Genomic DNA, 26,703 nt, shown 5'->3' with positions numbered 1-26,703 from the left:
AGTGATGCGAGAGGAAACCGTGATCCTTCTCTCTCGCGTTTCCTCTCCACCCAAAACCAGTCTCCTTCTCTGTAAAAATGGCTAATTCTAAGCGCATGGTTTAAGCGTAGAGTCCTTTTCTCCCAGTTTTTTATCTCGTGAACATAATTACCCCTTTCACGAACATTTCTCTCGTGAACAAATGAGACAGTTGGTCATACAGTGAGAGGCTAGTCTCTGGTTTGAAAATGAGGAAAGTGACACTGCAGCTTAATGCACGGCCGAAGAGCAAAAACTGGTGCTTATAAATGTGTACATATAGAAATAAATTAGTAAATCAAACAAAAAAATGTATATAAAGAAGAATGAAGTTGATAAGAAGTTGGTGTGTATTATAGATTCAAAAGAAATAAACCACGTATTGGTACTAAAGATAGATTGATAACGCATTGACATGGATTATCGACTCCACATTGAGAGTGGATCCTCAATCTTTCATAAAGTAACAATATTCCTAGCTTAGCATTCCATACCAACATTGATTGTTGTTTGTATTGTTAATTGAAATGTAGACAAAGTACTTGATATGCCATAGTGGCCGGTGTGATCAAATCACGTTTGTCCTTAGAATGAAAACTCTTCTACACACATGGGTACCGGTGAGAATTATTACTTCAAGTTCTCTTCTATTAAAATTGTTGCATATCAATCTTATTCCATTTTGGAGCCCTTGAGGTGAGTTCAAATTGCAAAATAAAAAGACTTGAAAATTTTTCTTTAGCATTTACTTATGAGGTGGAAATGAATCTCTGAATTTTATGGTGCAAATGAACTCACGTGGAAACTTTTCATCTAGTGTTGGCACCTTTTTTTGAATTGCAATACTTTGAAGAGGATTTTTATAACTTTCTTCAAGCCCATTAGTCTTCATGGTTCACCCACTATTGCATGTTAACCATTTGTTAACCATTGGTATCTTTGTTCCTTTAAAGTGCATATCCTTCAAAAAACATCCAAAATAGACAAAATGACTTTGCAATGGTGGCATTTGGTATACATTAAAATCTGATCAACATTATCCAAGATATGTCCGAAATTGCTATGAATGGTGTGTCAACTAATGCACTAGATTCCATGAACATTGATAGCCAAGAAAATCAGACTGAAAAGGATGTGGCTAGGAGAAGAGGCTCCTGCTCATGATCGCTCGCTCAAGTGGTGCAAAGCCCTCTCTAGGCTTTTTGAATTTATTGTTGACCGATCGCATAAGAGTTCGCATGATGCAAGATCGAAGGATTCTCTAGCCTCACCCTGCATTGGATGAGATTTGAGGTGATGTCTAATGTCTGCCTCACTCTCTGTTTCATGCTATATGATGACTTAGATCGATGAGGTGAGAACTAGTACTTGCCCAACACTTTTGACTCTAAATGCAAGAATAAGGCCCCTATTTCCTCTAGCCAACGTTCCTTCCCTTCTCATCTCCATGCCAGCAAAACTGTGTAAGAGAAAGCATCTCTCACATGTAAGAACTACGGCATGAAAAACGTGTCTTCACAGTAGCAAGGTCACCCCAATTATGAAAGAATCACCAAGACAAGCTAGTATTTCTTCAAGGAACCAAATGGTTGAAGAACCAAATGGTAAGAAAGGACCACTGTCTATGCTAAGTTCCTGCCACAGATTAGAACCTTGTTAGGAATTGCCAATAAAGCAGGAAAATATTCTCCAGGAAAGAACGGTATATGTTAGACTAGGTGGTGCAATAGATGGAAACAAGGTGAATGGTAATAAATCATTCATAATTCCTACTCGAGATCTAAAGAAGAGGAAGTGGATGTGCAACATGGAAAAGAGGGCAGAGATTGCAAGCGCTAATGAATTGAATCTGTAAGAGAGAGTGAGAAGGAGAGAGGGAGAGAGACTATTTGAGGCGGGGTTCCTACCACTTCAGAAAGTGTTACTAGAGGCCTAAGGCCACTACTGCGAGGAGCAAGTCGGATGTGTCAATTAAAGCATGCATGAGCAAGTAGGATTTGTTAGTGAAAGCATGGAGCGAGCAGGGGCGATGGTGTCACCTAAGGAACAAATAGGGATGATGGTGTCAGAGAATGTGGTGCAAAGCACGGTACGAGTGATGTAAAAAAGAAAGATGCTAAGCTGAGCGAATCACAAGAGCCAAAATTCAACATGAATATAACAGAACTCAAGCCATATGATACAAGGTCCATTGTACCAGGTGAAGGGGAACTAACAAAGAGACGTATGAAATGAAGAGGACTTGGAGTTGTGACCTAAGATGGAAGGAAGCATAGCGTATAATAGTTGAACAAAGAAAAATGCAGTAACAATATATTACAATGTGTTAACAGCTTTTGTGAGTGGGGGAGTGCCTTTTGCTTCCGCAAGATACCATGGGGGATAGACAATGAAATACCTTGGATGCCAGATGGGTATTTATATTACAATAGAGCAACAGATCACCCATGATGAGGAGCCTACATAGGGATTGGTAGAGATTAGCATGTGGCCTCATCCATGCTCAGCCCCATTGCAATGAGGATTTCGAGTGTCAACCCCTAATTTGGCACACAGAGATCATGGATTGGGATGGACTTATGCTACAAAATGGGACTCACATTGTATGGGCACAGTGGGACATCGACCCATCTTGCTCCTTTGGTAGATGGAGTAGATTATCCATGGAGGAAGAAGTTAGGCTTGGAGCCATAGCGCATATGTGAGGGGTAGGGTAGCAGATGAGGGAGATTGGACTCACCATTCTTGAGTCTTGGTGGGAGGGACTCCACATGTGGATGGAGAGCAAATGGTTATGTCAATTTTCTTAATGATGATCATGTGAGGTAGTAATCAGCCTAGTTTCTTCCATATTGGGCCTGGAGTCTTAATTCAAGCATTCACTAAGAGCGACCCAGAGATGGATGGGAGTCTAGATGGGATTCATTAGCACATAATCAAACTTGTGGGCTGATTGGGGAAGGAGTGGCACATTGATCCCTCTAGTGTTCTAGAGCACGATGCCCCCCAAATGGTGCCTTTGGTTTTGACAAGGCATACCATTGAGGGAGGTCTAGTGGGATCCGGGAGAGTGGTTATCATGGATAATTTTTTCAAGTTAGTTTCGTTAAGAAACTAAAATGTTATATTGGCTTTGAAATTTTGTATGCCCTAATAAAAATAAATGTTCGAAATATTCGCCAGGATTTGAAACTTTTTTGCAAAAGAATTTAAAGTTTCGCCAGGATTTACATTTTTTCCTTCAAAATTCAAAATAAAAAATATAAAAAGTACTACATTCTACCAATATTGTGAAACTACAAAAATGAGCTTGAAAACTTTCACCAAGATTTTATATTAATTTATAGGCATAGCTTTGATAAAAAAATCCTTGGTGGTTATGGCCTAGTTGGCCTCATGGAGTAGGTGGATGAGGCTCGGGGGGGTCACTCATCATATGTAACCCTATCACGTGATTCAGTGGGATTCAGTGGCACATGATCAAAGTTGTGGGCTGATTGGGGAAGGAGTGGCACATTGATCCCTCCAGCATTCTAGAGCAAGATGCCCCCCAAATGGTGCCTTTGTCTTTGACAAGGTATACCATTGAGGGAGGTCTAATGGGATCCGAGAGAGTGATTATGGCCTAGTTGGCCTCATGGCATAGGTGGATGAGGTGCCCTTCTTTTCCTATACCACATGGATTGGAAGGAGGCTTTAGATGGGACTCTTTGACATGGACCCTGTTGAGGGAGAAGTATTGGGTGGCCCAGAGGGTGCCCTAGGAGTTATGTTCTAGGTCTTGAGCATGCCTATGGTCAAGTCTGTGGTTGAGGAAGATCTCCTACTCCTTTTGGCTAGCCGCCCACCTCGGGGGCTTGCTCATAGGCCCGTGGTTAGAGCAGATGTGGGTGGGGGGTAGTGTCAATGCTGCTCTGTTGGAGTTCTAGAGATGATCCCTTATTGCCTTTGGAGCTATCATAGTGCAGTGAGGATCTAGATGGGATCCCTCAGGATTATGACCCACTTGCAAAGCCTTCAGAGGGACTACACCTGGGGGATGGTGGCCTAGTTCACTAAGGGAGGTCACACTTTTCAAATGGCTGACATCTCTCTAGCTTACCGGATACAGGGTCAAAGCATTCAGAGGATAGAGCTCCATGAGGTGGTTCCTCCTACTTGCCCGGATCCTCCTTCCCCTCTAGAGGACAGCATGTGGGAGGTAGTACCCACTATCACGATGTGGAATATTATGGTTTCTCAAAGTAGTCTGGTGATAGGTGAGCATCGAGTTCCAGCCTTGGCTACATTGGTCACCATCTGCCAGGATATATTTAAACCCTATGCTCCACCTAGGCCTAGGCTCTAGGACGATTCAGGGCATGGCATGAACATTTATGCAAGGCTTGGCTTGATGGATTTTTGGACATATTCACCTCATGAGCTCCCTAGTTGTATAGTCCCCCCATCTGGGTGTTAGCCCCTCTACTAGAGCTTCCCTAGGCAATGAGCTAGGTTTCTCTAGAATAGGCTGGTTTGGTTTTTTTCATTCTCAGCACCTTCGGGGATGCTATTTTGTGTGAAGTTTTTCAAGCATTAATAGAAGGTTACTTTCTTTGCCCAAAAAAAAAAAAAACTTTGAGAGAATAAATTCACATCTCAAAGCTTATGGATGTCAAAACATTTGAGTTGTAGGTGAAAAACGTTTATAGGCCTCTTGTTGATCTAGATATTGGGAGGAGACCCCTAGAAGCAAGGGGCCAAGAAGAAAATCAATACCTTTTCCAATGTGGTCACTAGCCACACAATAGACCTATGGACTAATGAGTTACTTGCTTTCGATGAAAATAAAAAAGGTGTGTGGTGATTATATACATTGTTGTGATGTTGCTTTTGTTGTTCATATATTACTTGCATTGTACTCTATATTTGTCATTGTGTTTCAATTGGTCACGTACAAAGATGAAGTTTCATCAAATCAATGAAGTTTCCACAGCTGATAATATTCCACAAGAAGTTTTCAAAGAAAAATATATATTTTCCATTGTTTGTAGTCAAGAAACTATTGAAATACCTTGGTGGCTATCCCATGAGGTAATCCCACTATAGTAGCAAGGCTCTCCTATACATCTTCCCTCTCCTATATTTGTTCGGACACATCATATCATCATTTTGCAATTTCTTGCAAGCTCTAGGCTTGCATTATTCATTGTTTGTGCTCTTCATCTACTTACAAGCACAACAAGACAAAGCACCCAAAGATGCGCACACAAATGCCTTTACTAAACTTTAAAAAAAACTTACGGGTGCATCTATTTGCACGTCTATTTGCACATCTAGAGACCCGCATCTAACGGCATGTCTATACAGCAGACAGATGCACGTATAGACGCACATATAAACGAATAAATAGATGCTCTGTTAGACACTTTCATAGATGCACAAATAGACGCTCCCCGAACAGATAGAGGCATATATAGATGCATTTATAAATGCACTGATAGATGCGCTACATAATATTTTTTAAATTTACAGAATGCTATGTATGTTGTGTATGCTATGTAGTTACAGGAATCCCATTTGCACATTGTGTAATTGAATTCTTACAGCCAACCACATTTTAATTAGCACTCTTGCAAGCACGTCTATAGCGGACAATTACAATTCCAAATAAAACATTACAACTCCAAAATTTTTAGTTCACAAGGCATTAATTGATAGAACATTGCACAAGAAAATTGAAAGCTCAAAAAGTGCTTGTATGTACATATAGCACGAAGCTAAGCCATGTCATGTGGCTTCAAGTACAAAAAATAAGAGAAGTGATATACAAGAGGCATGAAGCCAAGCCAGTGGCTTTAAGTACAAAAAAGAAAAGCTAGCACTACTTCTACGACTACTCTAAGTTCTCCACGTCCTCGCTCCCTTCCACGCTCCCTTCTGTGCTCCCTTCTGCACTCCCTTCTGTGCCTCCCTCATCTTCTTCCTCGTCTTCTTGTGCAGGGGCCTATAAACAAGGGACAACATATATCAATGTATGAAAAATCAAATCTTTAGTTATAATATTGACATTATTTAATTACTTTCAAATACCTCGGGGGCCACTCCAGTAGCCCAGATATACTGCTCCTCAGTAATCAACCCATCATGATAGAAGTGCTTCCATGTATCTCCTCTACGATGGTGGCGGTGGTAGGCTATCTCGACAGGAGTAGGGTATCTGCCCATGATATCAAGCTGCAAGATGACATAATTTGTGGAGGGGTTAGTACAAAGAAACAACCTCCTAATAAACTACATAAGCAATATAATTTGAGATCGATACTTACAAATTGGGCCTCCCATGATTCAACACCCCCTGCTCCAAAATGCATGCTTCCATATCGCTCCATCTGGATCCTTCGTGCCTCCATGTGCTGCAGACTGGGGTCCTCCCTCGTTGACTTTATTGCTTTCTTCCACTCGCTCTTGTAAGCGGTATGGGGTGAGCCCCTTAGTGGTTGACCTCCCTCGAGCTTAGCAAGCTCTACTAGTGCCTACCTCTTAAGCAAAGATCTTTTATTGCCAAGTATCGTATTAATCTTTGGCTTGGCCCATTTATCTATGAACTGATGATTGGGGGGTTAGGATACCTAGAGCGAACAGGAGCGAGGGTCTCATCAGTCAACCTCTTTGGCTAGTCTTTGTAGTGGATAAAGCCAGAGTGCATGAAGGCCATGATGTCCTTCCCTCGTGCATCCATCAAGATGCCTCTTGTCTGAGTGATGTCATAAAAGATCGTACCATCACCCCGAGGCACGTCTAAATCATCTGAATCATCATCATCCCCACCACCACCCCTCCCAAAGCATTGTGCCATGCATCCCCCACTGCTCTCCCTACTACTATGCCTGCTATTGTGTCGTGTTGAGCTAGTACATTGGCCACTCGTAGTTGGAGACTGCATGGGACTACGTACGTTGGCCACTCATAGTTGGAGACTGCACGGGACCACTCATAGCTAGAGAACCGAGTCTCGATTGCACAGGAGTACACCCACGGCTCTGCGAGATAAAAGGACCTCCTAATGGCATGGGGGAAGGGGCATAAGATGGCATGGGGGAATGGCCTCGACTGTGTAGCTGGCTAGGCTGTGCTGACTCCACTGGGGTAATCTCAGCTGGTGTGGGGGTGGGGTGGTTTGGAGTCTGTAGTGCCGACTCCTGGGGGGTGTTTAGAGTACCGGTCATGTAGCCGTATAACTCTACAAGACAAAAAGGGTGTCGTAAAAGGTTATATAATTCCCTAAAAAGAAGAAAAGAAGATTACTGATGAGCTGAGAAGAGAAAAAGAAGAGAAAAAGAGAGAGAAAAGGGAAGAGAAGAGAAGAGAAGAGAAGAGAAAAAGAAGAAAAGAAGATTACTGATGAGCTGAGAAGAGAAAAAGAAGAGAAAAAGAGAGAGAAAAGGGAAGAGAAGAGAAGGGAAGGGAAAAGAAGAGAAGAGAAGGGAAGGGAAGAGAAGAAAAGAAGATTACTGATGAGCTGAGAAAAAAGAAGAAAAGAAGATTACTGATGAGCTGAGAAGAGAAAAAGAAGAAAAGAAGATTACTGATGAACTGGAAAAAAGAAGAAAAGAAGATTACTGATGAGCTGAGAAGAGAAAAAGAAGAGAAAAAGAGAGAGAAAAGGGAAGAGAAGAGAAGGGAAGGGAAAAGAAGAGAAGAGAAGGGAAGGGAAGGGAAGCGAAGCGCCTAAAACTGTCAGAGCACGTCTATAGACGCATCTAAGAAGTGCATCTATTTTTGCATATAATAGCGCATCTATAGATGTGGCTGTCTGTGTCTGTAAACATGCTAGATGCATCTATAGATGCACCTGTAGATGCTATTTTAGATGCGCTCTGAGACACCTCTATAAACATGCTCCGACAGATGGACTATTCTAAAAAGTGGAAAAGGACATGTGCCTGACACAAAAGCATAACACTGATACCAAAATCATTCATTTCTTGGATACGACAAAGGACAAATCCAAAGAGAGCAACTTCCAAAGAAGATCAACCGTAAAGAGACTTATCTTGGATAGAGGATAGAGGTATTGAAGCTTCTTGTCCTTTGCTTCTCTCCCTTGTACACCCTCTTCTTTTGTAAGCCTATGGAAGTAAGTGTGGGTGCCTTCCTCTTCAGTGTAAGCCTGGAAGTAACTGTGGGTGCCTTCCTCTTCAGCAAAGGTAACACAACTTGAGAAAAGTATCAAGGAAGGTGTAGAACCCAAGGTATAGACATAAGCGAGGGCCTTGCAAGCATAAGAGCAAGCTGAGCTGCCAAAAAATTGGTCGACATGGAAAGGCATAGAAAAGAAGAAGCAAAGAAGCACATGAAGGAGCTCCGAGGTAGGCTTAAAGAAGTAAGAAATGATGGGGACATGGTAGAGAAGGAGCTAGAAAAGATGCAAAAGGACCTGAAGATGAGAGCCGAAAAGGAGGGTCTTTACAAATGGCTCTGCAACACGGATAACTCATTGAACATTGAAAAAGACCTGATGATGGAGGAGCTCAAAAGGGAGAATGCAGACACCAAAAAGGTGATGCAGGAACTGTGAAAGAGCTTCGAGGCTAGAAAGGATGGGGCAGAGTATAGCCGGGGTGGAGAAGACAATGAGGCAACCATGGTAAGGGTTGTTTTTATGAAACACTATTGGAAGTCCAAAGAGCAAGCTACAATACCCTGCAAGAAGATCATGATAGATGTTTGCACAAGCTTTTTGTGGCTTTTGACAGTTATGAAAAGCAGTCCATCGCCCTACAAGATTTCCAAACTAGAGTGGAAGTCTTGGAAACTGCCCATGATGAAGTTTTTCAGGAATTTATGGAAGTTCAAAAAATAATGAGGGATTCTGATGTAGCTATTGCACAGAGTGAGGAAAAAGTGAAGGAGATGAAGGAGAACATCCGTAGCCTTAGAATGAGGCAGGAAGGAGTCAAGAAGCAACTTCCTTATGTATAGAAGCAAGACTGTGGTATTGATGGCTACAATAGTTAAATCGAATGCCTATCCTACTATGCATCAGCCTGTCCGAAATGCATGGTTTGCCATACCCCCATCATAGATGACTGCTATATCTGATGGCTTGCATGCTACCACCCTGTGCACACATTTTTTGCTTTGGAGTGTGGGTGCATCCAAAATTGCTATGTAGAGAATGCCATTTTCCATTGTCCAGGTCGTGGACAGATCAAATGTGCCTACCTACTATAGCGATCTACGATGGGAAAGTAGATGCTGCAGCTCAATTTACCATTTGGGCAAAAGATCTTAAAGACAAGGAGCTCAAATTAAAGAAGTCCAAAACCAAACCTGACCGCGAGGAAAAGGAGCCTGAAGGGAGGAACCAGCCCCCTTGCAAAAGCAAAAAGGGCAACCTTGCAACCAGGAAGCTCAAATCAAGGAAAGAGGAAGCCACATGAAGGGAAGGAGTCTCTGAGATTGTAATCTATGTAATTTGTGTGTAATCTATTGAATTGTTAATCTTCTCTAGAGTTTACTTGGGCAATGTTTTCTCAATGATGTGACTAGAGACTGTCCTTTGATCCACAGTTGCATGGTGATAAAAATGAGATGAAAGGTTTCGATTTGACACATAATGTGAGATGAGAGATTTTGATTAGATCACTAATGTGAGACTGAGAGATTTTGATTAGTGAACTATTGTACCACGAAAGATTTCAATTAGACAACTAATGTGAGGCAAAGATTTAGATTAGACAACTAACATGAGACTAAAGAATGAGAAGGTCAGGCTCAAAATGAACTCTCTCCTTATTTAAGTGTAGTGCAGACACAACACAGAGCCCATTATGAAATCTAGTCCCAAAACTTTGTACATCGATCAAAACTCTATACACCGATCCACCTACTGCAAATCTATGGCAAACGGAAAAGACTTTGAAATGTTTTTGTTCTATCTGAAAACGATGTTGGATGGCATCCTCGCAGAAACTAACCCAGTGAAGGAGGAAAATAGCTGCAAGGAGGACATGCTTCGGTAGTGGGTGTATTACTTGGAGTTGGCATAGACGCTAATTATTAATTTCCCTAGCTATTGTTTTTTTCTTCTCCTTTAAGGTACTTGTCAAGTTCATGATGTAGGCTTCTTTTGGTAGGACATGAAAGAGGCTCAAAGATGTATAGAGCGCAAAGAGCAAGATGAAGAGGGCCCCCAGTGAAAGGAGGAGTTACTATGAGCATATAAGTCAGTAGAGTCAAGAAAGCAGTGTGTGGTCTAAGTGCTTAAAGAGGTCTTCCATAGTGCAGCAGACTAGCCTCTAGAGCTGGGTAATGCTTGCTATAGAGAGGTTGATAAGCTAGTTGGGAATCTGAAGTTTTCTTGAAATAATAAAATCTTGTAGACATTTCTTGAAGGGCAATAGTGTAGGGATAGCACGGCAGTAGTGTAGGGATAGCACAGTAGTAGTGTAGGGATAGCACGGTAGTAGTGTAGGGATAGCACAGTAGTAGTGCAAGATTAGTGCAGGGTATGTTATCACCAACACGGTGGTTGGTTGCACTAGAATATGAACAGCTACCAGCACGGTGGTTTGCTTCTATTATTACAAGATTAATGGATTCGTTATTGAAAACCAGCGTGGTGGTTGTTGGGATATATTAAAAGCAAGCATGGGATGAAATTTGATGGTTAAGGAAATGATAAACAGTCTAAAGGGCACTGTTTTAGTATAGCACTGTGCAACAAATTTTAGGATAACATGGCAGTAGTGTAGGGATAGCGCGGTAGTAGTGTAGGATAAGTTACCGGCAACTTGGTGGTTGGTTTGCACTAGGATATGAACATCCACCAACGTGGTGGTTTGCTTCTATTATAACAAGATGAATGGATTTGTAGGATGTGTGGCTTTGTTATGGGAAACCACAGGGTGATTTTGGGGATATACTAAAAACAAGCATGGGTTTCATCATTTGGGATCTATAAAAACAATTTAATAAAACCAGCACGGTGGTTGGTAGTCTCAATACAAATTCGATTTCATAGTACAAGTGGACATATTGTTTTCCTATAATCAGACTACATACATTTTCTTAGTGCTATCTCACTTGTCCTCGTCCACCACTCTGACACCCCAAGATTTGATCATGCGTGTCTAATTCCAATTTGAAGACACTCTTGCCGTTCATTCCTTGTGGCACAGGTTGCACCTGGAACTTAATAGCTCTTACTAGTAATACAAAACATAGTCTAATTAAAGTATATAATGAAGCAAAACAATTTGCAGCCACCGTGCTAGTCTAGGACAGTCACAATTTCAATCATCGGGCTGGTTTAGGACACGTTAAGGACAGTCACAATTTTAGCCACTAGGATGGTTTAGGACACTGTCACACTTTCAACCACCGGGATGGTTTAGAGCCTGCTAGTCTCAAGTTCACATATTAGACAATAACAAGTATACTTCTTTTCATTTCTAAATTTCAACATTAGAAAATAACAATATATTGCTTTTTATTTCTGAATTGCACAATTTAACAATGGTATATGACCCGAATAGTAGCAAATTAAATTGAAAAAATTTAAGTACTAAGAAACACAATAATTTCAACCATCAGCCTAGTCAATAACTAATGTCTATTCAACCACGCTAGTTGAAGACAATCACATAAGTGGTGATTGAGCTGAAGCAACCACAGTTGCATGATGTTCCAACCACCAGGCTAGTTTATTAAAATCACTCTCGTATTTTCGTGCTAAAATGTCATCATTGTAGCAATGACTTTTGCACTTAGGTTGTCTATCCTTCTCTTATGTTCTGTTGAAGCCCACAGACTTCTCGGATCGGGATGATCGTGCATTGCTTCTGCTCTACGCTCAACCATGGAGCCACGCTGGTCCTTTTGATTGACAACATCTTCGACATTGTGTGCCCAAGACATTTTTGCGTTGTTTCAAGGAACACCAACATAGCTAATGTCACCCTCTTTGCAGCTAGGTGATCTAAGCTATTCACCCCTTTCACTTTCTATAGGCCATTTCTTAGGTTAGAGAGCATCGCTTCTTAGGCGTACATCTCTTGAGGGTGTTGGTAGGGTTGTTACTCTATGAACTTTAGGGTGCAGGCTAAAGCTTGTGAAGACTCGAGATTGGTAATCACTTGAATGTCCTGATGTTGCTGCCTCGAATGCTCCCACCAATCATGACACCACAGCTCGTGTTCTTTGCTCTGATGGCAACAATCGAATGCATGCATCTGCAACTACTTCTTGCTACTACTCTACAAGGATTCTTCTTTGTTCTCCTTTTTTCTCGCTTCCTAGATGAATGATTTATTACCATTCACCTTGTTTCCATCTATTGCACCACCTAGTCTAACATATGTACCATTCTTTCCTAGAGAATATTCTCCTACTTCATTGACAATTCCTAACAAGGTTCTAATCTGTGGCAGGAACTCAGCATAGATGGTGGTCCTTTCTTACCATTTGGTTCCTTGAAGAAATACTAGCTTGTCTCGAGGATTCTTTCATAATTGGGGTGACCTTGCTACTATGAAGACAGGTTTTTCATGGCATAGTTCTTGCATGTGAGAGATGATTTCTCTTACACAGCTTTGCTGGCATGGAGATGAGAAGGGAAGGAATGTTGGCTAGAGGAAATAGGGGCCTTATTCTTGCATTTAGAGTAGGAAGTGTTGGGCAAGTACTAATTCTCACCTCATCGATCCAGGTCATCATATGGCAGGAAACAGAGAGTGAGGCAGACATTAGACATCACCTCAAATCTCATCCAATGCATGTGAGGGTGGAGACTCCTTCGATCTTGCATCATGCGAACTCCTATGCGATCGGTCAGCAATAAATTCAAAAAGCCTAGAGAGGGTTTTGCACCACTTGAGTGAGTGATCATGAGCAGGAGCCTCTTCTCCTAGCCACATCCTTTCCGGCCTAATTTTAGTTGAGTCAAGCTTGTGTCCAAGCATGCCTAATGATATAAGAAATTTGTTGCTTTTAGGATCAATTATTAGAGCCATCTAGTCTCACAAGCCAAAACCTCGTCCATCTGGTGATGAGAGTTCCTCTTCATGATATTAATAGTCCCATGGGAGACACAGAGCACAAGATGAAGCATTGGACACTATTTCATGTGAGACACACAGCATGCTAAAGACCCAGTTCTGACATCCGTATAGCATTAAAAGAAATAGATGATGATGATTGCCTCATCAATTCCCTAAAAATTAAAAAAAGGCACGAATCAAATGGACTAAAGAGAAATGAGTCAACACATTTAGCTAAAAGAGGGAGGAGAAAGAGAGCATAAAATCTTGATTTTAAGTCCCTCAACACAAGTAGAGAGAGCTTAAGATTTAAATCTTGGTTCCTTTAAGAAGCTGCATTATGTAGTCACCTTGGGCCATGACAATTGCTAAATTCAAGTTAATTACTTTGGTTAATGATTGAACATTTTCTATAGCAGATGTCACAACTACATATGAAAAGAGTTTAAAGGAGGATGCTGAGTGAAGAGCTACAAGAGCAATTGAGGTGAGTATTGGTGCTTGTTTGGCTAAGACACCTTCAATTACTACAGGAAAGGAAAAATCTTGTAAGCAGATGAAGAGTACAAACAATGAATAATGCAAGCCTAGAGTTTGCAAGAAATTGTAAAATGATGATATGATGTATCCGAACAAATATAGGAGAGGGAAAATGTATAGGAGAGGCTTGCTACTATAGTGGGACTACCTCATGGGATAGCCACCAAGATATTTGGATAGTGTCTTGACTACAAACAATGGAAAATATATATTTTTCTCTGAAAACTTCTTATGGAATATTATCAGTTGTGGAAACTTCATTGATTTGATGAAATGTTCCAATGAGGAGTCCTTTCCAAGCCCTGGAGGTGGTTTCCCGCATTGCATTTGATAATGTCATCTTTGTATGTGACCAATTAAAACACAATGACAAATATAGAGTACAATGCAAGTAATATATGAACAACAAAAGCAACATCACAACAATGTATATAATCACCACACACCTTTTTTATTTTCATCCAAAGCAAGTAACTCATTGGTCCACAAGTCTATTGTGTGGCTGGTGACCACATTGGAAAAGGTAGGTGTAGTCCTCTGAAGGCTCTACATGTGGGTCATAATCCTGAGGGCTCTCATCTAGATCCTCAGTGCGCTATGATAGCTCCAAAGGCAAAAAGGGATCATCTCTAGAACTCCAACAGAGCAGCAGTGACACTACCCCCCCACCCACATCTACTCCAACCATGGGCCTATGAGCAAGCCCCATGGTGGGTGGCTAGCCAGAAGGAGTAGGAGATCTTCCTCAACTACAGACTTGGAACATAACTCCTAGGGAACCCTCTGGACCACCCAATACTTCTCCCTCAAAGGGGTCCATGTCGAAGAGTCCCATCTAAAGCCTCCTTCCAATCCATGTGGTATAGGAAAAGAAGGGCACCTCATCCACCTATGCCATGAGGCCAACTAGGCCATAACCACTCTCTCGGATCCCATTAGACCTCCCTCAATGGTATACCTTGTCAAAGACAAAGGCACCATTTGGGGGGCATCTTGCTCTAGAATGCTGGAGGGATCAATGTGCCACTCCTTCCCCAATCAGCCCACAACTTTGATCATGTGCCACTGAATCCCATCTAGACTCGTGTCCATCTCTGGGTCGCTCTTAGTGAATGCTTGAATTAAGACTCCAGGCCCAATATGGAAGAAACTAGGCTAATTACTGCCTCACAGGATCATCATTAAGAAAATTGACAAAACCATTTACATGTGGAGTCCCTCCCACCAAGACTCAAGAATGGTGAGGCCAATCTCTCTCATCTACTACCTTGCTCCTCACATATGCACTATGGCTCCAAGCCTAACTTCTTCCTCCATGGGTAATCTACTCCATCTACCAAAGGAGCAAGATGGGTCGATGTCCCACTGTGCCCATAAAATGTGAGTCCCATTTCATAGCATAAGTCCATCCTAATCCGTGCTCTCTAGTTAGGGGCTGATGCTCAAAATCCTTGTTGCAATCGGCCTGAGCATGGATGAGCCCACATGATAATCTCTACCAAACCCTATGTAGGCTCCTCATCATGGGAGATCTGTTGCTCTGTTGTAATATAAATACCCATATGGCATTCAAGTTGTCTCACTGTCTATCCCCCATGGTATCTTGCGGAAGCGAAAGTCGCTCCCCCACTCTCAAATCTCCTGTGTCTCCTTAGAGCCTATGAAGAAACTAATGGATTTTGTCCTATTGATATGTGCACCGAAGGCCTCAAAATAAATAGCAAGGGCTCCATGAACTCTCTCCAAGCTCACTATGTTGCCCTCTACCATACAAGGTTGTGTCCTCTGCAAACACTAAATGTAATAGCTCCTCCTATCAGATTGGGAGCCTCAATCCTATGATGCTAACCACCTATCATCTCAAGTAGTATCCCAATTCCTCTACCACTAAAGAAAAGAAAGGGAGCTAGGGGACAGCCTTGGCAAACTGAGCGAGAAAGAGAAAAGGCCTTGCCCATGTGTCCATCAATAAGCATCTGACTAGACATGCCCACATAAAGCATAAAGACTCCTCTAATCCATCTATTTGAGAAACTGAATCTTTGCATAGTGCCCTCCAAGAAGACGACTCCACCCTATTGTAATCCTTACTGAAATCCAAAAAAAGGATGGCCAAAGGTTGTGGCTCCTCCCTACACAATCCACTACCTCCTAGAACATGAAAAATGTTGTCCAGGATTCTATGCTCGTGTACAAATCTAGTCTGTGTATCATGGATGATGTCACTGAGATGAGGCTGCAATCACAAACTCAAGGTCTTAGCAAGGATCTTGTATGTGGTGTAAAGCAGATTGATGTCTGACCTATCTCCCCCTTTTGGGATCAAACAAAACAAACCCCTACTTAGGGACTAAGGAAGGGAGCCCATGTCAAAGATCTCCTGGCATGCTGAGTGGAAAGGGGTGGAAATGTTAAGTGTTTTTACTTCAATTTGACACTACGACCAGCTTAGCAATCATTCTAGCTACCTTCTTATACAAACAAACATACAAAAATAATAAAAAAGAAGCTCAAATGCAAGAGAATGGCTTTATAGATAGAAAGTTGAAAAGTAAGTTTTTCTACTCTTAAATCACTCTTTCTTGACTCATTTCCACTTCAAATCCACTCCTAATTTACACTACCAAAGCCCAAGGATATGTGTAGTGGGCTGTTTACAAGAGGAACCTAAACACATGCAAAATCATACCTCGTATCTACCCAATAGTGCAATTAAAGATGTATTCTCTGACAGAGACACACGTGTCATGGGGATGTTGGAAGTGTGCGGATGGAGCTCCTAACTCCCATGATGCCCCTTGTCGAAGCCTTGCATAGTGAAGCATTCACTAATGTCACTTGAGTGCCTACTGGATCGTTGCAATGGGGATTCCATCGAGAAAAAGGAGGTGAGAAAGAGAGAGGGGAGGGGGAGGGAATCGAACAAGGGAAAGGGATGGAGAAGGAGATGAAGGTGAAGGGGAATAGTGGTAAACACTAAGGCAAACAAGGAGAGTAAGAAAATGTCAATCTCAACACATGAAGAAAAGGAGAACTTGTATTTTTCAAAGGTTGCATACAACAATGAAGACCAAAGTTAACCACTTGGCCTTTTATACATGTCACCTTTTGAATGGAGGGCCAACCCTATTCCTAGTACCACACACACTCTCTCTCTTTTGTTATAACCACGTGGGCCCATATGATGCCAAGGCATATGTTGACTCTCACAACCTTCTCTCCATCTTCAAATGGCTCTTGTGTTATCTATATACATGATCCAAATGGCTCTTGTCTTATCCTTGCCAATTTGGGTGATCCCAAAAACTACTGTGAAATTGAGCCATTTGTGGCTCGAAACTCGTAGGGTTTAGATGGGCCAGATCTGTTAGCATATGCATTAGCTATTAAGACATTGTGGTATATTGTTAGTGTATTTTTCGTTGTTTAACTATTATACGATATGCTTCCTTCCATCTCAAGTCACAACTCCAAGTCCTCTTCATTTCATGCATCCCTTTGTTAGTTCCCCTTCACCTAGTACAATGGACCTTATGTCATATGGCTTGAGTTCTGTTATATTCATGCTGAATTTTGGCTCTTGTGATTCGCTCAACTTAGCATCTTGCCCTTTTACATCACTTGTACCATGCTTTGCACCACAGTCTATGACACCATCATCCCTATTTGTTCCTTAGGTAACACCATCGCCCCTGCTCGCTCCATGCTTTCACTGATAAATCCTACTTGCTCATGCTTTAATTGACACATCCGACTTGCTCCTCACACTAGTGGCCTTAGGCCTCTGGTAACACTTTCAGAAGTGGTAGGAACGCCCCCTCAGATAGTCTCTCTCCCTCTCTCCCTCTCACTGTCTCTTATAGATTCAATTCATTAGCTCTTGTAATCTCTGCCCTCTTTTCCATGTTGCACATCCACTTCCTCTTCTTTTTCACTATTTTTGTTGTTTTAGATCTCGACTAGGAATTATGAATGATTTATTACCATTCACCTTGTTTCCATCTATTGCACCACCTAGTCTAACATATACCGTTCTTTCCTAGAGAATATTCTCCTGCTTCATTGACAATTCCTAACAAGGTTCTAATATGTAGCAGGAACTCAGCATAGATGGTGGTCCTTTCTTGCCATTTGGTTCCTTGAAGAAATACTAGCTTGTCTCGAGGATTCTTTCATAATTGGGGTGACCTTGCTGCTGTGAAGACAGGTTTTTCATGTGATAGTTCTTGCATGTGAGAGATGATTTCTCTTGCACAGCTTTGCTGGCATGGAGATGAGAAGGGAAGGAACGTTGGCTAGAGGAAATAGGGGCCTTATTCTTGCATTTAGAGTAGGAAGTGTTGGGCAAGTACTAGTTCTCACCTCATCGATCTAAGTCATCATATAGCATGAAACAGAGAGTGAGGCAGACATCACCTCAAATCTCATCCAACGCACGTGAGGCTGGAGACTCCTTTGATCTTGCATCATGCGAACTATTATGCAATCGGTCTCAGCAATAAATTCAAAAAGCCTAGAGAGGGTTTTGCACCACCTAAGCAAGTGATCATGAGTAGGAGCCTCTTCTCCTAGCCACATCCTTTTTAGCCTTATTTTTTTGGCCATCAATGTTCATGGAATCTAGTGCATTAGTTGACATACCATTCATAGCAATTTCGGACATATCTTGGATAATGTTGATTAGATTTTAGTGTATACCAAATGCCACCATTGCGAAGTCATTTTGGCTATTTTGGATTTTTGTTAAAGGATATGCACTTTAAAGGACCAAAGATACCAATGCTTAACATGCAATAGTAGGTGAACCATGAAGACTAATGGACTTGAAGAAAGTTATAAAAATCCTCTTCAGAGTATTGCAACTCAAAAAAAGGTGCCAACACTAGATGAAAAGTTTCCACGTGAGTTTATTTGCACCATAAAATTCAGAGATTCATTTTCACCTCATAAGTAAATGCTAAAGAAAATTTGTTAAGTCTTTTTATTTTGCAATTTGAACTCACCTCAAGGGCTCCAAAATGGAATAAGATTGATATGCAACAATTTTAATAGAAGAGAAGTTGAAGTAATAATTCTCGCCAATACCCATGTGTGAAGAAGAGTTTTCATTCCAAGGACAAATGTGATTTGATCACACCGGCCACTATGGCATATCAAGTACTTTGTCTACATTTTCAATTAACAATACAAACAACAATCAATGTTGGTATGGAATGCTAAGCTAGGAATATTGTTACTTTATGAAAGATTGAGGATCCACTCTCAATGTGGAGTCCATAATCCATGTCAATGAGTTATAAATCTATCTTTGGTACCAATACGTGGTTTATCTCTTTTGGATCTATAATACACACCAACTTCTTATCAATTCATAGTTTCTAACTTCATTCTTCTTTATATACACTTTTTTGTTTGATTTACTAATTTATTTCTATATGTACACATTTATAAGCACCAGTTTTTGCTCTTCAGCCGAGCATTAAGCTGCAGTGTCACTTTCCTCATTTTCAAACCAGAGACTAGCCTCTCACTGTATGACCAACTGTCTCATTTGTTCACAAGAGAAATGTTCGTGAAAGGGGTAATTATGTTCACGAGATTAAAAACTAAGAGAAAAGGACTTTAAGCTTAAACCATGGCGCTGCGCTTAGAATTAGCCATTTTTACAGAGAAGGAGACTGGTTTTGGGTGGAGAGAAAACGCGAGCGACGAGAATCACGGTTTCCTCTCGCATCACTTTCCAGGTTGATTAACAGTGCCCCCTTGAACATCCCTAGAAAGCAGTACTCATGATGACAATGGGCAGTGGGAGGTCTATATGGGCGCCAGGGAGACCGCCAACTGGGGCAAGAATGATTACAGGGTCTATTGAAACTGGTGCAAGAATGATGAAGAACAATAGGAAACTGGGGAAGAATGATGAAGAATGATTGGGTTTGTAACGTATCACCCTTGCTCAGAGGAGAGGATCACGGGTTGCTCAGAGGAAAGGAAACGGGTTGCTAAGAGGAAAGGAAACGGGTTGCTCGTCAGCATATCTCTCTATTTAAGCAGATGCCTGGCTATGGAGATTTCAGGCTCTCAAAATCTTCTTCGTGGTCTCCTGCAGCACCATGAAGACCAGCGCTTCCACCCTCGACGTCGTCGCCTTCCTCGCTTGGGCGCTGCTGCTGTGCATGTGCTTGCCTCTCCCGTCCGCTTCTGCCTCTCGCGGAGCGTTACCCTTCATGCATGGCGCCTCAACTGCTGGTCGGAAAAGCCCTGCTCATCCAACCGAGTCTCTTCTTTTGCGTATTACGAATGAAAGCTTTCGTTGTAAATCTATTGCAGCTGATATTGAACTTCCTCTCGATTTTGTGGATTGGCATGCAGCAATGGCAGCCCCCACATTAACGGAATCCAGCAGCGATCACCTCCTCCCGGCACTTCCTTTGAAAGGTGAAATTCTTAGCGCCATAGGGATTCCGTCAACTTTGCTTACAGCGATAGTCATCTGTGTAGAGTGTCAAAGGATGCTCATGTATCTTCGCTCCGTCAACTTTTGGTTACGGTTGTAGTCATCTGCATAGAGTATAGTGATCCTCATCGGCTTCCTGTTCTCTATTTAGCTTTGTTCTTTAGCTCCTTCATCGGCTTCCTTTTCTCTATCAACGCCATCCCCCTCTCTCTCTCTCTCTCTCTCTCTCTCTCTCTCTCTCTCGCTCGCTTAGTTTGGAGCATTCACGCAGGCGCAGTAGCATTTTCGGATGGTATTCGCTCAATTCCCACTATGGCCACCGCCACTCACTCACACACACACACAGACATTAACCACACTCTGGTCTCTTTCGGAGGCCACCACCTCTCTCTCACACACACACACATGTAACCACATTCTCTGTGTCCAGCCCATGGCCGGGCGTTTATAGTGTGTACCGCCCGTGGGCATGCCCAAGGCTGATGGAAGAGCAAGATTTCCCACAGCGGTAGCCCACCCTCAGTGCGGACTCAATTATTGCTTGGGAGGTAGCCATAGTGTGTAAATGCCCTCAGGTTCCCTTCCTTGAAGCCGTCCCCTGTCTAGCATGGCCCACTCTAAATCATTATGAATGCCATCAACTCATCTCTTTGCGTGGTGCACCAGCACCTCTTCCTGCTTTTGCTTTGATGCTCTTAGTGCTTACCACAAACAATACATGACCTGTTCCGGTTACTCCCACAATGGGTTCGCCCTTCCTATTCAAGCTCCCTCCGCTCTCCCATACTCCACGGCCATCACCCACCTTTCACAAGCCATTCCTCCTTTCTTTGTGGGTGTTGTATTGAAATGCTCCATCAAATTCACTTACAGTGGGGTAAATCATCTATGTACCAATATTAATGATCCTCATGGCATTCCAGCAAAATCTATTGCCTACATGCAAAGCTATCGGTGATGTTTATGTGGCTAGCCATGAATGTTGCAATGAAAACTATTTCCTATTAATATGCACTCTTCCTCTTAAGCATGAGGAGTCATTGGCATTAGCGGTTGCATCAACAAGCAATAGACTAGCACTGTCAAGTAAAATTTGATCCCATAAAAACTTTCATCCTTTAATTTAGTTCTATTTAAGGAACTGATGTAGTCATCTATGTACAATGTTAATTATCCTCATGCGTCTCGAATTGAAGTAGAATCTACCGCTACATGCAAAGCCATTGGTGTTATTTATGCGGTTAGCCATGAATGTTGTAGTGAAACCTGTCTCTTATTGATGTGTGCTCTTTCTCTCAAGAATGTGCAGTCATTGGCATCAACGGTTGCATCAACAAATAATGGACTAGCTTTGATAGGTAAACTTTGATCCCATAAAAACATTCCTCATCACTAATGGTTTTCTTTGTTTGACCACAATAGTCAATCTATGTATAATGTTCAAAACACTCATGCATCTTGATGACATTGAAAGAGAATCGACCACTACGTGCAAAGCCATCGATGCTATTTGTGCAGCTAGCTATGAATGTTGTAGTGGAAACTGCCTAGACTTATTAGTGTGTGCTCTTTTGCTTAAGAATGAATAGTCATTGGAATCAAAGCTTGCATCACTAAGCAATGGATTGGCATTGACAAGTAAAGCTTCATCCTGTGAAACTTTCCCCATCAGTGTTGTTTGTCTGAGAAGTGGTAGTCATCTATGTATAGCTTTAATGATCTTCATGCATCTTTATGGCCCTGAAGTAGAATCGGATGCTATATGCAATGCCATCGGTGCTATTTGTGCAACTAGCCATGAATGTTGCATTGGGGACTTCCTCTTATTAGTGTGTGCTCTTCCTCTTAAGCATAACAAGTCATTGGCATCAAAGGTAGCAATGGAATAGCATTGATATGTACACTTTCATCACGTTCCCTCATCATGCTAATGATAGTCCTATGTGTATAGTGTTAATGACTCATGCATCTTCCTGGCCTTGAAGTAGACTCTGCTACTACCCATTGGTGCTATTTGTGTGGCTAGCCATGAATGTTACAGTGACAATTGTCTCTTATTAGTAAGTATTCTTCCTCTTAAGTATGAGCAATCATTCGCATCAAACGTTGCATCAATGAGCAATGATCTAGCATTGACAGGTAAAGTTAGATCCCATAAAATTTCCCTGTATAGGTGTTGTTTCTATGAGCGATAGCCATCTATTTACAGTGATAGTATATATGTATAGTGTGAATGATCCTCATGTGCATTTGTGATATTGAAGCAGAATCAACTGCTAGATGCAAAGTCATCGGTCCTATATGTGCATCTAGCCATGAATGTTGCAGTGAAAATTGTCTCTTATTAGTGCATGTGTGCTCTTCCTCTTAAGCGTGAGGAGTCAGTTGCATCAAAGGTCTCATCTATGTATAGTCCTAATGATCCTCATGCCTGTTTGTGGCATTGAAGCAGAAGCAGAAGTGGCCACTACATGTAAAACCATCGGTGCTATTTGTGCAGCTAGCCATGAATGTTGTAGTGACAATTGTCTCTTATTAGTGTGTGCTCTTCCTCTGAAGCATGAGGAGTCATCGGTATCAAAGGTTGCATCAACAAGCAATGGAATAGCATTGATAGGTAAAGTTAGATCGCATAAAACCTTCCCGTATAGGTGTTGTTTCTATGAGCAAATAGCCATCTATTTACAGTGATAGTATACATGTATAGTATTAATGATCCTCATGTGTATTTGTGATATTGAAGCAGAATCAACCGCTACATGCAAAGCCATCGGTGCTATATGTGCATCTAGCCATGAATGTTGCAGTGAAAACTGTCTCTTATTAGTGTGCGCTCTTCCTCTTAAACATGAGGAGTCATTGGCATCAAAGGTTTCATCAACAAACAATGGACTAGCACTAACAGGTAAAATTTGATGTCTAAAAAACTTTAATCATCAATGTTGTTTTGTGTAAGTAGTAATAATCATGATTGTACAATGCTAGCCATCTATGTATAGTGCTAATGATCCTCATGCCTGTTTGTGGCATTGAAGCAGAAGCAGAAATGGCCACTACATGTAAAGCCATCGGTGCTATTTGTGTAGCTAGCCATGAATGTTGTAGTGACAATTGTCTCTTATTACTGTGTGCTTTTCCTCTTAAGCATGAGAAGTCATTGGTATCAAAGGTTGCATCAACAAGCAATGGAATAGCATTGACAAGTAAAGTTAGATCCCATAAAACTTTCCTGTATATGTGTTCTCTCTATGAGCAATAGCCATCTCTTTACAGTGATAGTATATATGTTTAGTGTTAATGATCCTCATGTGTATTTGTGATATTGAAGCAGAATCAACCACTACATGCAAAGCCATCGGTGCTATATGTGCATCTAGCCATGAATGTTGCAGTGAAAACTGTCTCTTATTAGTGTGTGCTCTTCCTCTTAAGCGTGAGGAGTCATTGGCATCAAAGGTTTCATCAACAAACAATGGACTAGCACTGGCAAGTAAATGTTGATTTCTAAAAAACTTCCATCATCAATGTTGTTTTGCATGAGTAGTAATAGTCATGATTGTATAATGATAGCCATCTATGTATAGTGATAATGATCATCATGGATCTTTGTGGAATTCAAGCAGAAGCAGAAGTGGCCACTACATGTAAAGCCATCGGTGCTATTTGTGCAGCTAGCCATGAATGTTGTAGTGACAATTGTCTCTTATTAGTGTGTGCTCTTCCTCTTAAGGGTGAGAAGTCATTGGTATCAAAGGTTGCATCAACAAGCAATGGAATAGGATTGACAGGTAAAGTTAGATCCCATAAAACCTTCTCGTATAGGTGTTGTTTCTATGAGCAATAGCCATCTATTTACAGTGATAGTATATATGTATAGTGTTAATGATCTTCATGTGTATTTGTGATATTGAAGCAGAATCAACTGCTACATGCAAACCCATCGGTGCTATATGTGCATCTAGCCATGAATATTGTAGCGAAAACTGTCCCTATGAAGCATCACCAAGTAATGGACTAGCTTTAATTTGAAAGGTATACACAAAAGTGTGTAACTTGTGATTTCATCTCATTATTTTTTTTCTTATAGAATTATGTAATCTTTAGTAGTGTCCATTAAGGTAATCACCAAGAATTATGTTTCTTTCAAAGGTATCTATATTTGCTAGTTGTCACTAATGATCTTTTTAGAGTGGGAAGGCTTTCTTTATTGTGCACATATTTTGATTCAATTCATTGATATGGGTTTGATTTCTTAAATATTTATTCCAATTCATAACTCTTCACTTACAGTGGATTATATCATGATAATGTGTGCAGAAAGTGCCCTACATGCAACATTGTTGGCAGAAGATTGTTGTTCTACAATTTGTCTGTTGCCTATTTGCCTGGTATAGTCATGGATCACATGGTTTCAATTAACTTACCTTATAGCCTTGTAATCCACCTAGCCTATGTGCTCCTTTACAAAGGTTGGGTGGGGATCATGAGTAGCTAGCTCACAGGCACACTAAAGAAGGTTATACCTTCTTCTTCTTGTGAAATTATAAATAAAATAAAATACCTTATTATCTTTGTGAAATTATAAATAAAATTAAAAAACGTGATTAATAATGTCAAAAAAGATTCTTTCGTGAATTTTAAAGAACACAAAATAAGAATGCCTTTAATAAATCAGATCATGTGAGGCATTAGACATACCATTTGTAGTTTTTGTATGAGTACCAATTTTTTGATTTGAAATTTCACACGTGTTTCTATAATAATGAGTGAGATTAATTGCAAGTTATTATGGATCCATTTGAATGAAAACAAGAGATACCGTTTCCATGGAATTTAGGATGGAGACTTTGACTAAAAAACATAACAATCCTTAATGCATGGATATCAATTTTTTACAGGCTTCTATACATTTAAATTCGATAGTTGGAATATAAAATTTAACAAATATTCATGTATGGAAATCAATTTACATACTCCTTTGTTTAATGAGATACTTTTAAAAAAACTTCCAAAATGAAATACATATGTCAATCCTTTGAACTATTTTATTCGTACTTAATAGCAAAGATTGTCTACACAACCTTCAATTCTACATCTATGGACATATAAGATTACTTTGAACTAATGCTTATTTTCATGCAAAATGTAAAAAAGTAATATGTTCAGTCATTGACAAGGTAGTATTTAATATTTGCACATTTACAATTACTTCAAGAAATGTGAAGATTGTATTACAAATGTTGAATTTAGACGTGATCCAACTCATATTTTAAAAATTATGAGAAAATAATAAATTATATTCTACCACTCGTCTTCAAAGAATTTCTCATATAACAATAGTCCACTACCTATTTTGGTTGATCTAGCATGGGTTAGAGAGCAGCCGGGGTGGAGAAGACAACGAGGCAGCTCCCTAGGCCAGGAAGGATGCAGAGAGCAGCCACCATGGTGGAGCAAGTTCCATCCACCGCGGTGCAGAAATTTGCAGCAGCCACAGTGAGGGTTGTTTTTATGAAACATTGTTGGAAGTCCAAAGACCAAGCTAAAATACCCTAAAAGAAGATCATGATAGATGTTTGCACAAGCTTGTCATGGCTTTCGATAGTTATGAAAAGTAGTCCCTTGCCCTACGAGATTTCTAAAACTAGAGTGGAAGTCTCAGAAACCACCCATGCAGAAGTTTTTTAGGAATTTACGAACGTTCAACAAATGCTGAGGGATTCTAATGCAATTGTTGCATAGAGTGAGCAAAAGTGGAGGAGATAAAGATGAAGGAGATGATGGGATTTTTGAGCAATACGAGAAGTAGATGTCTCAGAAGGTGACTTTTCTACAAGAGAAAGCCACCAATGCAGCAAAGGCAACACAACTTGAGAAAAGGATCAGGGAAGGTGCAGAAGCCAAGGTATACGAGACATAAGCGAGGGCCTTGCAAGCACAAGAGCAAGCTGAGGCCGCCAAAAAATTGGTCGACATGGAAAGGCATAGAAGAGAAGAAGTAAAGAAGCGCATGAAGGAGCTCCGAGATAGGCTCCAAGAAGTGAGAAATGACAGGGATATGGTAGAGAAGGAGCTAGAAAAGATGCAAAAGGACCTTGAAGATGAGAGTCGAAAAGGAGGGTCTTTACAAATGGCTCTACAACACGCATAACTAATTGAACATTGAAAAAGACCCGATGATGGAGGAGCTCAAAAGGGAGAATGCAGAAACCAAAAAGGTGATGTAGGAACTGTGAAAGAGCTTCGAGGCCAGAAAGGATGAGGCAGAGAGTAGCTGGCATGGAGAAGACAACGAGGCAACCATGGTAAGGGTTGTTTTTATGAAACACTATTGGAAGTCCAAAGAGCAAGCTTCAATACCCTGTAAGAAGATCACGATAGATGTTTGCACAAGCTTTCTGTGGCTTCTGATAGTTATGAAAAGCAGTCCATCCCCCTACAAGATTTCCAAACTAGAGTGGAAGTCTTGGAAACTACCCATGAAGAAGTTTTTCAGGAATTTACGGAAGTTCAAAAAACATTGAGGGATTCTGATGTAGCTATTGCACAGAGTGAGCAAAAAGTGGAGGAGATGAAGGAGAACATCCGTAGCCTTAGAATGAGGCAGGAAGGAATCAAGAAGCAACTTCCTTATGTACAAAAGCAAGACTATGGTATTGATGA

The 26,703-nt window shown here is 41.0% G+C and overlaps 1 protein-coding gene across 1 annotated transcript in view; it reads left to right on the top strand.

Annotated features, from left to right (window-relative positions):
- LOC147885557 (uncharacterized) overlaps positions 1-24,069 on the top strand; it is a 91,384-nt gene extending 67,315 nt beyond the window's left edge. The window contains exons 2-7 of the mRNA XM_087396146.1: positions 22,493-22,657; positions 22,787-22,945; positions 23,079-23,243; positions 23,372-23,530; positions 23,664-23,828; positions 23,957-24,069. Of these exons, the coding sequence (XP_087252272.1) occupies positions 23,087-23,243; positions 23,372-23,530; positions 23,664-23,828; positions 23,957-24,069 (594 nt within the window). The 5' untranslated portion in view covers positions 22,493-22,657; positions 22,787-22,945; positions 23,079-23,086. The remainder of the gene's footprint in view (positions 1-22,492; positions 22,658-22,786; positions 22,946-23,078; positions 23,244-23,371; positions 23,531-23,663; positions 23,829-23,956) is intronic.
- The last annotated feature ends 2,634 nt before the right edge of the window (positions 24,070-26,703 follow it).

This window comes from Dipteris shenzhenensis, chromosome 25 (assembly GCF_047967505.1).
Source record: "Dipteris shenzhenensis isolate YYH24624 ecotype China chromosome 25, Dip_SZ_1.0, whole genome shotgun sequence".
Classification (NCBI taxonomy): Eukaryota; Viridiplantae; Streptophyta; class Polypodiopsida; order Gleicheniales; family Dipteridaceae; genus Dipteris; species Dipteris shenzhenensis.
This window is presented reverse-complemented; position numbering and strand designations above follow the sequence as displayed.